The following is a 14,335-nucleotide window of genomic DNA, read 5'->3' as shown; positions in this document are numbered from 1 at the left end:
TGGCTAGAGAGAGAGGTCTGGGAGTGGAGAGAGAAAGAAAGAGGGCCCTTGGTGGGGACCGCACTACATCACGAGGAGCCAATGAAGGGCTCAGGACGCAGTGCGTGGCCATATAGGGAGAGGCGCCTCTGCCCCTCCACTCAGCCTCTGAAGAACAATAGCAACAACAATGTTTTAACGCTACCAAATAAGGGCACGTTGCCTTCGACGCTACGTCAGGCCAAGCGCTGGCGGAGTCGGAGGGGAAACGTTAACAAAACCCGAGAGCACGCCGCTCTGGGCAGCTAAGTTTTGTGTGGTGAGGGCGAAGAGTTAGATAGCAGCAGCCGACTTGGGCTGGGGAACGGGCTGTAGGCAGGCAGCCGGAGATAGTCGCTGGAGAGCGTCAGGGCGTAGCCGCGGGACTCTAACGTAGGGTGTTAAGAAACGTTGCAGACCTTCTAGTAGGCAGTCGGAACGGTGGAGTCAGTCACCGTCTCTGTATTAGACTTGGCCTTCCTGTGAGTGCAACCACCGTCAGATAGGGCGATTTGTATTCACTTAGAATAAACTGCAATTTGTTAAAGTTATCACGACTTTAATTTCTATCACCTTCCTAGCCTTGTGAAAACCAGGGATTATTACATCTTAGCCAGATCAAAAGTCTCCCTCTCATTACGGTCAACCGGCTAAAATCCCATCCACGAACCGTGTCGCTCAATCCCTCGCAATACCCAGGCTTGGGACGCGACATAAATAAAAACTTTTTGGTGCCAGGTGTGGGGTTATCACAAAGGCGCATAGGCAAATAGGAGGCAGAGACATTAGATTTTGCTACAGCGACTGTGGCAATTGGCAGGAAGTTGTGGCGACTCGCAACTTTCAGCATTAGTAGCACCAGTACGTCAGAGTCCAGAAAGGTAGTCCTCGCGGGTGCAGGGCAACGCAGGACAGCGGCAGCGCGACGCGGAGCGACGAGGCACAGAGGTGCCTAAACAGCCAGCGTTCGAGTCCGGGGGTCCGGGCCGAGCAGCAGCAGAAGCGGCAGCAGCCGTAGCAGCGGCAACCGAGGAGAGCGACGGGGTCGGCACAGCCCACAGAGCGGCGGCCGGCGCATCGCAGCAGCGCGGGACAGTGCGGGCGCAGACACAGCGCGGGGCAGCGCGGGACAGCGCGGGCACAAAGAGAGCGCGGAGCAGCGCGGGACAGCGCGGGCACAAGGAGAGCGCGAAGCAGCGCAGGACGACGCGAGCCAAGAGAGCAGACGGCGCACCACAAAAGAAGCGGTAATTTTAAAACTGTATTAAGAATATTGTATTTTGTTGTGTAAAGTGTTAACTTAGTTAAGATGCCCCTAACTAATGAAGTTGCGTCATCCTCCACTAGTGGTAAGATGTCAGTGAAAGAGGCCCTATGTATTGTGTCGAAAGTGTTCGAAGGGAACAAGAAGGATTTAAGAGAATTTATCGAAAATGTAGATGCAGCTTTTGAATTAGTAAAGCCTGAGGAACACGAAACGTTATTGAAGTTCGTGAAAGCAAAGATAACCGGTGAGGCCAGGTCGAGATTGCAGGTGCGTGAACGCACAGGTACGTGGCAAGAGGTGAAACACGTTTTAGAAGAAAATTATGCCAGTAAGCGTACTATAGACTACTACGCATGTAAAATTTTCCAAGCCAGACAGGGACAAGGGGAACCGATAGCAATGTGGGCAAGCAGAATTGATGAAATGCAGGGAGACTTTCGCGAAGCGGTAAACAGAGTTACGGCCAGAGAAAACTTGAAAGGTGCAATAGAACTAGTTGACTCCTTAGGAAGAGCGTGTTTTATACAGGGTTTAAGTAATGACAGAATACAAACAATAGTGAGAAGTAGAGGCGATGAAATCACGTTGGCAGCAGCAGTGGAGTTGGCACTGCAGGAGGAGAGTGCGATATTGTCCATGAGAGAGCGGGGACTAGCCCCGAGGATAACGTATACTCGAAATAAGGAAGCTGTAAAAAACATGAGAGAAAGTAAAGAGTTGAGATGTTTCAATTGTGGGCTGAGAGGTCACATAGCGAGCAAGTGTAGGAAAAGCAGGCCAGAGCATAGAGTACGAGCCATGACAGGTAAAGAATTTACAAACTTTTGCTATGGGTGTGACAGGCCGGGACACACAGACATGGAATGCTGGGTGCGGTTAAGGAAAGTTCACCCGATAGATGTAAGGGAATTCAGAGGGAATGATAGAGAAACCGATGGAGGGTTACGAGAGTGGAGATGTCCACAGTGTAATTTACCAGGGAACTGCGGAGTTCCGTGCACAAGAGTAAAAGATGTTGTATGCTTTAAGTGTAAGCGGCAGGGCCACTACGCGAAAGACTGCCACGAAGGGCCCTGGCACGCCTGGAGAAATGGCAGGGTGCCAGTATCGAGCAAAACAGGAAAGGTAGTACAGGGAAACTAAGAGGCGGCAAGGCCGCGCAGTCGGGCCTTGTTGCAATAGGTAAACCCATAGTGAGGGTAATCGACTGTGCAACAGAAAACGACGTGGTAATGTTGTACTGCGTAGAACTAAAGAAGTACTTAAAGTTGCTAATAGACACAGGAGCACAATTGTGTTTGTTAAAGAGGACGAGCATTCCGGTAAAGAGTAGGCTGGGAATCAATGAAACAGAAAAGCTTCGGTTAAAAGGTGTAACGAGTGAAGCCGTTAGCACAATAGGCACGGTACAAATAAACTTAAGTATAGACGGATCTGAAAAGGTGAGACAGAAATTTCACGTGTACGGTAGAGGTCTAGACATTCCGTACGACGGATTGATAGGGAGAAATTTCTTAACACAGCATAGAGTCCAGCTGGACTATGCGGGTAAAGTCCAGGGAACTGCGGAGTTCCGTGCACAAGAGTAAAAGATGTTGCATGCTTTAAGTGTAAGCGGCAGGGCCACTACGCGAAAGACTGCCACGAAGGGCCCTGGCACGCCTGGAGAAATGGCAGGGTGCCAGTATCGAGCAAAACAGGAAAGGTAGTACAGGGAAACTAAGAGGCGGCAAGGCCGCGCAGTCGGGCCTTGTTGCAATAGGTAAACCCATAGTGAGGGTAATCGACTGTGCAACAGAAAACGACGTGGTAATGTTGTACTGCGTAGAACTAAAGAAGTACTTAAAGTTGCTAATAGACACAGGAGCACAATTGTGTTTGTTAAAGAGGACGAGCATTCCGGTAAAGAGTAGGCTGGGAATCAATGAAACAGAAAAGCTTCGGTTAAAAGGTGTAACGAGTGAAGCCGTTAGCACAATAGGCACGGTACAAATAAACTTAAGTATAGACGGATCTGAAAAGGTGAGACAGAAATTTCACGTGTACGGTAGAGGTCTAGACATTCCGTACGACGGATTGATAGGGAGAAATTTCTTAACACAGCATAGAGTCAAGCTGGACTATGCGGGTAAAGTAATAAGACTAAAAGGGCGAGATATACCCTTAGTAGTAGAGGAAGAACCAAAGGGACAAGAGATAGAAGCAGATTCAGAAATAGGCGGGGAGATAGGGCCCCGGGAAGAAAGAATAATGTTGTTGGAAGTGGACGGAAAGGTACCACGGGGAATCGAAAGAGAAATGGTCATACCGAGGCAGGAGATTGCACAAGGGGTACATGTACCTGAGTCATTAGTAAAAGTGCGAAATGGGAAATGCATAGTACGTGCATTAAACGTGTCAGAGGACAGAGTTCGACTAGAAAATGTAAGATTAGTAACGGAAGAGTTAGAAAGAATAGCGAAAGTACGCGAAGTAAAATGTAGCACTGAAGCAGTAGGTAAGACGGAAAGTCGTGCTAGTGTGTTGCGAAGGCAACTCAGAATGGATCATTTGAATGTCGAAGAAAAGAGCGCTCTAGCAGAGGTCTGCACGGAGTACGGAGATGTATTTCATCTACCGGGGGACAAACTGTCCTATACTTCTGCAGTGAAACATAGAATACCGATTGCGCCGGAACACGCGGGGAAGGTAGTGAACGCTAGACCGTACAGGATCCCTGAAGCGCAAAAGGAAGTGCTAAGAGAGCAGATAGAACAAATGCTGAAGGATGACATAATTGTCGAAAGCAAGAGCGCATGGAACGCACCGTTACTGTTAGTTCCAAAGAAGTTGGATGCAAGTGGCAAGCAGAAGTGGAGAATAGTAGTGGACTACCGACAATTAAATGACATCACGGTAGGCGATGCATTTCCACTGCCGAATATCTCCGATATCCTGGATCAATTAGGGCAAGCCAAGTACTTCTCGACGCTTGACCTTGCAAGCGGGTACCATCAAATATTGACGGACGAGAAGGACAGAGAGAAAACGGCATTCAGCTCAAACTATCAGCATTACGAATACAAAAGAATGCCGATGGGACTGAAAGGAGCCCCAGGATGTTTCCAGAGACTAATGAACACAGTATTGGCAGGTTTACAAGGTGTTAAATGTTTTGTCTATTTGGACGACATAGTATGTTATGGGAAAAACCTGCAGGAGCATAACGAAAAACTCCGGGAAATATTTGACAGGTTGCGAGAGCACAATTTGAATTTGCAACCGGACAAGTGTGAATTTCTGAGGAAGGAGGTAATCTTCCTAGGTCATTGTATCACGGACAAGGGAATATCACCGGATATGGCAAAGGTGGAGAAGGTGAAGTTCTTCCCACAGCCGAGAACAACAAAAGAACTAAAAGGGTTTCTAGGATTGATAGGTTACTATCGACGTTTCATTGCAAATTTCAGCAAAATTGCGAAACCTCTCCATGAACTCTTAAAGAAAGGAGTAGAATACCAATGGGGAGAACGACAGAAGAATGCGTTCGAGGAACTGAAAGAGAAATTAGTGAATCCTCCGTTACTTCAGTATCCCGACTTTACGAAACCGTTTATAATCACAACGGATGCGAGTAACGCAGCGTTGGGAGCCGTGTTATCGCAAGGGAAAAAGATTGGCGAAGACTTGCCGATTGCATATGCATCCAGACCACTGAACAAAGCAGAACTGAACTATAGTACAACGGAAAAAGAGTTGTTGGCTATAGTGTACGCGGTAAAACAGTTTAGACCATACGTGTATGGGCGAAAATTCACAGTGGTGACAGACCATAAGCCACTAACATGGATATTTAGTGTGAAGGATCCGAGTTCGAGGCTCCTAAAGTGGAGACTGAAGCTCGAAGAGTGCGACTACGAGGTAGTATATAAGCCAGGAAGGCTAAACAGTAATGCGGACGCGTTAAGCCGGATAAGGCAGGAAGGAAAGGAAGAGACAAGTTTAAAGCGAAATGTGGAGGCAGAAAGAACCTCAGTAGCACAAGAAAAGGCGGAACAGAGTTCCGTAAACGTGCGGCAAGCGCAAGTGTCAGGTGAGATAGACCAAGAGACAAATAGTAATGAGGAAATTAGCCCCGAAGAAAAGGAAAGTATATTAAAGGAGATGCACGATAATCCCTTGGGAGGGCACCAGGGAATGCATAGGACATTCGAGAGGATAAAAGCGTACAAGCAGTGGCGCGGAATGAAGCGGGACATTGAAAATTATATTAGGAAGTGTCTATCATGTCAAAAGAACAAAAACACACAAATGAAAACAAGGATGCCTTTAGAAATTACAGACACAGCTGAAACAGTATTTGAAAAATGTGCAATGGATATAGTGGGTCCACTAGATGTATCTAGTTGTAACGTCTAGTAAGAAACAAAAACAACATATTATGTAGTAACGAGAAAATTATATGTATCATATTGTGTTATTGTATAAAATTATGTATTTTTTTTATTATTTATTTCTGAGAATATCTGCGTCGGCGAGTAATGAAACCGCCACAGACGATAAATGTCGAACAAAGATTAAAATAAGTAACTAGTATATAATACGTGACGAATAGCAATTTCTTTGTCTTCTTCATCTGGGAGTCGAACGAGTAAGATATCCTGTGTCGTAGTAGCGAACGCTAGTGTAGCATTCTTTTGTCGAGACTAAGCAATGTACGCCATTACGTGCGAATTCACAAAGGTCTGTAATCACTGAGATATTTAAAGGTTTTAATAGAGTTGTTTAAATGAAAACTTGTATTATTTATTGTTAAGCTTGCTTGCATATTATCCCATCCTGTTGAGACATTTTTCAGTTATATAAATATTATCTGTGGTGCTGAGCTGCGTGGAGAACGAAGAGCCGCTGCCGCTGCGTATTTAAACGACTTACAATATAGTCGAGCATACCGCAAGGAAGCGGTAAAATAATAGTAAAATAATATTATTTCTTTTAGCTCCCAGACTGGCAGTGAAGATCAGCAGATTTTATGATGTGTTGCAGATTGACGCGGGCTGCTGATAGGATATAATTTACAGTGCAAATAATTTAATGTACCTTCAGAATCTGATAGGAATCTTGCTGTGCTCCGTTCTGATCTGGCAAACTTTATAGTGACAACGTATTTTTTAATGAGAGTCTCATGTTCTTGGGCTAGTCGTGGTATGAAATAGCATTTTAACGAGAAATAAAATCCACTGCGAACTTGTGTTTTTGAACGATCACACGGACTGTAACATCAGTGCTCATAACAAAGTAATTTCAACTTTTAATCACTATGAAGTAGGGAAGATATATTGATTCTTGGCATGAGTTACAGTTACGAAAAATCGTTCCTTAAATAACAATAAGACTTCCATATATACATTTTATTCCGCTAAAGGGTAATGATGATAAAGAAAAGCAAAGCACAGCATTATTAACAGATATTTCGCGGCTCTTTTCGTATATGCGATAATAAAAAACGCGAAACTGTCGCCCAAAAACGCGGGGCCCGAATTTGCAGTGGCCACAAATATAAAATTTTATATATTTTTCTTTCAGTGTTGATTGTTATGTATGTGTAGATATATATGTATTCAGTGATAAATGTATGTATGTATATCATAATCAATGCTATGTATTAATGAATGTGTAAACACTCTTTCATGACAAAACGTACTACTGCAAACGAGTCTGAGAAGACGATCCTGATAGTACTGAGAAGCTGTAACGACTACGTAATCCGGGGGCAGCCGAACCCCGAGATAAGATAAACTAAAGGTAAGACTACAGTGTAGTTGTCCTGTTTGTAGAAGTCGAGCTCCAGTGAAGTGATCTCATTTCGCTAGTGGTGTGCATATTGTGCGTAGTTTGATGTTAGTGTTTGTGACAGGACAAAGTTGATGGTAGATAGTAATTTTTAGTGTGCAGTTAGTGTAGATAAATTAACGTATTTTGTGTGCAAGGGGCAAAACTGTCAGACTTTGTGGTTTAGTAAGCAATTTATGAATATGGTTAAGTTGCGTAGTCAACGTCCGAGCAATATGGATACTGAGGAACAACAATTAGTTAGTGCAGGAAATGTGGAACCGGGTACCTCAAGTAGTACTAGTACTCTCTTTGAGGATATAACATGTGAGAATGTGGGGGCAGGGGCACAGGAAGTGGTGCCACCGCCCACTAGTCCTCAAGGGGATGTAGAGAAAGAAGTTGTACCACCACCAGAAAAGCAGGAACCAGAGAGTGGTAATCTGCCTGGTGGGTATTCGCTTCAGGCTATATTAGAGCGCGTGCTGAATTACCAGGCAGAATTTGCGCTACTGCAAGTCGAGCGAGACCGCCAGCAAGCTGAGCGAGATCGCCGGCAAGCTGAGCGGGACCAGCAACTTGTGCAATCGTTAGAAAACATGAAAAAAGAGATTGCAGATATGAAACAGAATTATGAGTCGATACCTAAGGCCGTGCAGGAGCTGACTGAACAGGTCAACAACCTGCAAGTAGCAAACACTAACAGGGTAGACGAAATAGGTGTATTAGCCAATCGAGTAGAAAAGCTAGAAATAGATTCCACGCAGCTTCTAGAGCAGAAGTGGAACGAACAAGCAACTAAAATTGAAACAGAATTCAACTCATGGCTAGAAGTGAAGGAGTGTGAGATTGACAAGAACATTAATTCCAAAGTACAAGCAGCCATAGCAAATAGAGGCTCTGAATCGTTCAGTACCGCAGTGAATAGTCAGGTACAGAACGACGTGCAAACCATCAAACAAATACTCAGTGAGGATATTCCGCAGTGGCAAGTGAATATGAACAAACGGATATCCGACCTGGAGAAGGGTTTAGCACAAAGCAGAAAACATTTGGAACAGGAACCTCTGTCGCCAACAGCCCATGGTTTCGGCAACGCACAAACTTATACGCGATACAACAATGGGGAATCTGTAGTCGATAATGCGAAGAGCTGTAGCTTCGGTTCGGAGCACACAGCATATGTCCAAGGAGCAAAACCATGTAGTTCAAAAATATTAGTGGATGAAAGTTTAATCAAAAATAGACAATTTCAAACGTTTACTACTGAACGGAAATCAGTACACCCAGTAGTATTCATAAAAAGCTTTAAAAATATCTTGCCCAGTGTGTGGAACGAAACACAGAAATGACCATGTAACACACAAATTGCGTCGCGATTCAATGCATTGTCCTCTAGCGCAAATGTCTGCAACGGTCTATTGCTGTGTCGGTCATCTCATAGTGGTTCTCCTGTGAGTCTAGTTTTCCGAATCCGACGCAAAACTGACAATTAATTGTAACGCTCAGAGTGTCTTAATGACGATGGAACACACAAACTGCGTCGAGATTCAATACATCGTCCCACAGCCGTCGTGTCTCCAAGGGTCTATTGCGGCCTCTGGCACATTATCGTCGTACTCCTGTGAGTCTAGTTTTAAGAATCCGACGCAAAACTGATAGTTAATTGTAACGTTGAGAGCCTGTTAATGACGATGGAACACACAAATTGCGTCGAGATTCAATACATCGTCCTCCAGCTGACTTTTATCCAAGGGTCTATTGCTACCTCGGGTACCCTATGGTCGTTCTCCTGTGAGTCTAGTTTTTCGAATCCGACGCAAAACTGACAGTTAATTGTAACGTTCAGAACCTCTTAATGACGATGGAACACACAAATTGCGTCGCGATTCAATACATCGTCCTCCTAAGAAGTAATTAGGACCTGACAATATAGGTAGACTAGCAATCTTCTTGAGATTTGATACCATTTTACTGGCACCTGGCGCTGGAACGGTACCATAAGTGCCAGTAATATTCACCAATTGTTTGTAGACCAGTATTCGTCTGCGACGGCGATATCCAAAACGGCGACCCATTCTTGAATAATGCTATTCATATAATGAATGCGCGAAGTTGAATCAGCAGCTATTTATAGCTCAAGATACAAGCGCATGCTGCTTAGTCGCCTGTACAAACTCGCCCACAAGCGGGCCGGGGCACATGTTATTCTCCACAGGCAAACTCGCCCCCGTTCTTACTTAGTACCTTATGGTTCATTGTCACTTAATTGTAGGACTAGACGTAAGATTAATTCCGACGAAAAAATTTATATTTGGTCTAAAATAAGCGTTACATCTAATATGGAAGATTGTAAATTTGTTGGTGATTGTATGGTGTATTATCATTAATAAAAACTACACATTGATCTTGCCAAAAGCCGAGAACCGATTTTATGCTTTTGTAGCACCACACCTCACTCAGTATCCTGCTCCCTGGCTCCCCTCAGGGGCCTATCACAGTAGATATGCTTATGTAACAGTTGCATGTGATTACGTCAGCGCTTGGCAGCGTTCCGCTCGCTGATAACTCTGAGCACCTTTGGCACCTTACCGTCGTTCTCCTGTGAGTCTAGTATTTCGAATCCGACGCAAAACTGACAGTTAATTGCAACGTTCAGAGCCTCTTAATGACAATGGAATACACAAATTGCGTCGAGATTCAATATATCGTCCTCCAGCCGACTTGTCTCCAAGGGTCTAATGCTACCTCGGGCACCCTTTGGTCGTTCTCCTGTGAGTATAGTTTTTCGAATCCGACGCAAAACTGACAGTTAATTGTAACGTTCAGAACCTCTCAATGAAGATGGAATACACAAATTGCGTCGAGATTCATGTCCTGGCAATAGATACTCACCTCAGCCGTTACTCTACCTTCTCGAACCTGCTGCCACCCTGACCCACATCCTGGCCGTAGTCGCTCACATCAGGACCTGCTCCATCTCGTTGTGCCTGCTGCCAACCTCGCCACAAGTCCTGGAAATCAGCGACTGTGCCACCTTCACACAACTGCTGCCACCCTGCAAGGTTCTTGCAGTAGACACTCACATTGCCCACTGCCCCACCTGCACATGCCGGCTGCCACCCAAATCCAGGTCCTGGCAGTAGATGCTCACATCGGCTGCCGCACCACCTCTTCATGGCTACAGCCACCCTGACCCAGAACCTGTCGATAAGCACTCACATCGACAACCCACACAACCTCTTTGCACCTGCTGCCACCTTGGCCCAGGCCTGGCAGTAGACGCTCACATTGGCCACCGCTCCACTTCCCCAAATCTCCTGCCACACTGGCCCAAGTCCTTGAAATAGTCACTAACATCGGCTACCATGCCAGTTCCCCATACCACCTGCCACCCTGGCCCAGGTCGTGGCAATAGAAATTCACATCAGCCTCTGTTCCATTTCCTTGCTCCTGCTACCAACCTGGTCTGGGCTCTTGCAATAGACACTCACATCAGTCACCTCTCCACCACCTAGCACCTTCTGCTTCCTGGGCCCATGTTCTGGCAATAGACAATGATTTTTGGCCACTGCTGCACATCCCCACACCTGCTGCCAGCCTGGCCCAGGCCCTGGCGATTGACGCCCTTGCATTGGTCACTCACATCTGTCATCACACAACCTCCCCACACCTGCTGCCACCCTAGCCTAGGTACTGACAATAGACACACATCGGCCACCAATCCACCACTTCGCCCCTACTACCACACTGGCCTAAGCCCTGGCAATAGATGCTAACATCGGTGTCCACTCTACCTCCTCGCACCTACGACCAACCTGGCTCACATCCTGGCAGTTGATGCTCACATCAGCCACCGCTCTACCTCGTCGTGCTTGCTGCCTACCTGGCATAGATTCCTGGTAATAGATGCTCACATAGGTACCCGTGCAACCTCCACACAACTGCTGCCACACTGCCGAGGTCCTCGCAATATATGCTGACATTGGCCACTGGTCCACCTGCAAGTGAAGGCTGCCAACCTGGCCGAGATCATCGACCTCCGTGCCACCTACTTGCTCCTGCTGCCACCCTGGCACAGTTGTAGAAGACAGGGGGTGATTTTTAGGAAATACGGTGCGAAATTGTGATTTGGTGTGTTTCAGTGCGCGATGCGCCAGCTTCACAGCAAACGGTGGACAAAGGCTGGACAGTGCACTATGCAGGTGACATAGTTTTGCAACGAGCGTCGGTATGTGTGTACGTGCACAGCAATCATCAGAACGCAGCATTAGCAGAATTACACAGGCGCGGGCCGCGTGTGGTGTGGGTGTGTTAGGCAAATCATCAAAAACTTTCTAACAGACACCCCACTGCGTACCCGGAGATTCAACAGCGGCTTGCGCTATTTAAGGGCGCCAGCATTCGGTTCGATCGAATAGGCATCTGGTCGCTGTAACGTCGTCATCGTCAGTGACGCTGCCTCCGAAGACCGGCTGGCGGTGGGCATTGGCTGCTGCTCCACTGGCGACTCCCGGCATTGTCACGAGCCGCAGCATCTGCAGGAGGCGAGCTGGGCCAGACCTCGTGCTGCTAACCTCCAACAGCCTGCGCAGCCGTGGACCGAGCCCGGTGTCGCGTTCCACGGACTGCGTGCATCAACAAGGCTCCACCACAACACGTGTGGTGGGGCTGAGCCACCGGAAAATGTATTGGGAGAATCAACAAGAAAGAGAAAGATTGCTAAAAAAATGTTTCAAATGGCTCTGAGCACTATGGGTTCATCAGTCCCCTAGAACTTAGAACTACATAAACCTAACTAACCTAAGGACATCACATACTTTCATTCCCGAGGTCGCGCGGTTCCCGACTGTAGCACCTAGAGAAGAATTCTGCAAACACCCACCTTCTTTCACAAAGCCAACCCTTACAACCCTGAACATGTCTCCCACTCCGGTCATCCGATTACACAGGTCCTGGCAATAGACACTCACATCAACCACTGCTCCACCTCCTTGCACATTCTGCTACCCTCGCCCAAATCCTGGCTATAGACGCTCATATTTGCCACCAAGCCACCACCCCACACCTGCTGCTTCCCTCAAATAGGTCCAGGCAATAGAAGCTCACGTTGGCCAACATACGACCTTCTTGCGCCTGCTGCCACCGTGGCTCAGGTCCTGGCAATTATCGCTCACATCAGCCTCCACACCACCTAACCGTGACTGCTGCCACAGTGGCCCAGGTAATGACAAGAGACAGTCACATCAGACACAGTGCCAACTGCTCACACACGCTGTCGCCCTAGCCCAGGTCTTGGCAGTAAACACTTATATCAGCCACCGTTCCACTTCCTCTCGTCTTATGCCGCCATGATCCATGTCCTGGCAATAGACGCTCAATTTGGCATCCACTCAAACTCTTCGTGGCTGCTTCCTCCATGGCTCAGGTCCTGACAGTAGATGCTCACATCAGCCACCGCTTGACATCTTCGAGCCTGCTGCCATCCTGGTCCAGGTTCTGGCAATAGACGATCAAATCAACCTCTGTGCCACCTCTTAGCGCATACTGCCACCCTGGCCCAGGCCGTGGCAAATGACGGTATCATCTGCCACCACACCACCTCACCACCTCTCCACAACAGCCGGCACCCTGGTTCAGGCCCTAGCAGTAGATGCTCACATCTGCCACGTCGCCACCACCTTACACCTGCTGCTTCCCTCACCCTTGAGGCTGGCAATAGACGCTCACATCAGCCGCCACACCACACTCCCTCAACTGCTACCGCCGTGGCCCATGTCTTGGCAATAGACACTCAATTTGGCCCAAACCCGAACTCTATGCGCCGGCTTCCCCTGAGGCAATAGATGCTCACATCAGCCACTGCTCCACCTCGTTGTTCCTACTGCCAAACTGGCCCTGAGTCTTGGCAATAGACGCTCACATCGGCGACCATGCCATCTCAACACAACTTGTGTCACCCTGCCCAGTTACATGCAATAAACGCTCGCATTGGTCACTGCTCCACCTGCTTGTGCTGGCTGCCAGTCAAACCCAGGTCCTGGCAATAGACGCTCGCATCGGTCACCACTCCACCTCTTCATGCCACCTGCCAACCTGGCCCTGGTCTTGGCAATAGACGATCACATTGGCCGCTGCTACATCTCCCCACACCTGCTGCCCCCTGGCCAAGTCACTGGCAATGGTCGCTGACATCTGCCATCACTCACCTCCCCCTACCTGCTGCCACCCTGGCCCAGGTCCTGGCAGTAAACAGTAATATCAGCCACCTCTCCACCTCGCCACCCCTACTGCCACACTTGCCCAGGTCCTGGCAACAAACCCTCACATCAGCCTCCACCTTACCTCCTCACGCCTGCTGCCCTTCCTGTTCCAGATCCTGGCAGTGGACGCTCACATCGGCCACTGTGCCACCTCCACACAATTTGAAACATATCCTTCGAAAAATTAATTAATTACTGAGCTTATAATCCTCTAAATTATTTGATTTTCAAACATCTGGGCAAAACTAAATGTACTGAGTCATTAATCTCTTTACTTATTCGGATCAACACTAAACTGGCACACAATATCTTTGCGCAACGCAATCTGACTTTCAAAAATCGCTACAAAAGAATGGCCCTGACTATCAGTAACCTCTACCTTTCATGAATCATTTACCTCACAAAACTCTTCGTTACTGGAACTGTTGCAAAACAGCGAGCGGCACTACTGCCAGCTAAATAAAAGGTTCTAGCTACTGAAGGCACTAACTATAACTACTGATAGACATAGTCAGCAAATGAACGATTTTGATAGAGAACAATCAATGTATGTACTTTAAGAATGTTCAAAATTCATAATATATATATGTCAGTTCGTGATATCCAGTATTCCAAATTTACTCTTTCTGGCAGACATATGTCCAGATCGTCCACTCTTAAAATTCTGCCATCTCTCTCCTCACATCCACTACTGCTGGTGGCACACATCCAACTGCGCAACGTTACGCACTGTTCACATTCCGCTGCCTAACACTACTATAGTAAATATTCCAACAACACAAACCAGCAACAGGCTGCACACAACACAGTCAGGGATTTTCATACAGAGAGCTATGTGGCGTTACCAACATAAAAACCTAACCTACATAGCCATCATGCTCCCCACAGAAAATGTTACGAATTGTTTTGAGCCGTGGCCAATAATGGTTTGATATAATTTTTCATAATTACAATAACAAAGATATCAAATGCACAC

The 14,335-nt window shown here is 47.0% G+C and overlaps 1 protein-coding gene across 1 annotated transcript; it reads left to right on the top strand.

Moving 5' to 3' along the window:
- Window positions 1-1,372: 1,372 nt before the first annotated feature.
- Window positions 1,373-2,428, top strand: LOC124616673. The gene has a single exon (XM_047145003.1). The coding sequence runs from the start codon at window positions 1,373-1,375 to the stop codon at window positions 2,426-2,428; it is 1,056 nt and encodes a 351-aa protein (XP_047000959.1).
- The last annotated feature ends 11,907 nt before the right edge of the window (window positions 2,429-14,335 follow it).

Source organism: Schistocerca americana, chromosome 5 (genome assembly GCF_021461395.2).
Source record: "Schistocerca americana isolate TAMUIC-IGC-003095 chromosome 5, iqSchAmer2.1, whole genome shotgun sequence".
Lineage (NCBI taxonomy): Eukaryota > Metazoa > Arthropoda > Insecta > Orthoptera > Acrididae > Schistocerca > Schistocerca americana.
The sequence above is the reverse complement of the archived record's forward strand: the minus strand, read 5'-3'. Positions and strand labels throughout refer to the sequence as shown.

Excerpts from the sequence above, each read along its gene's own strand:
- LOC124616673 (XM_047145003.1), top strand. The coding sequence starts at position 1,373 with ATGTCAGTGAAAGAGGCCCTATGTATTGTGTCGAAAGTGTTCGAAGGG.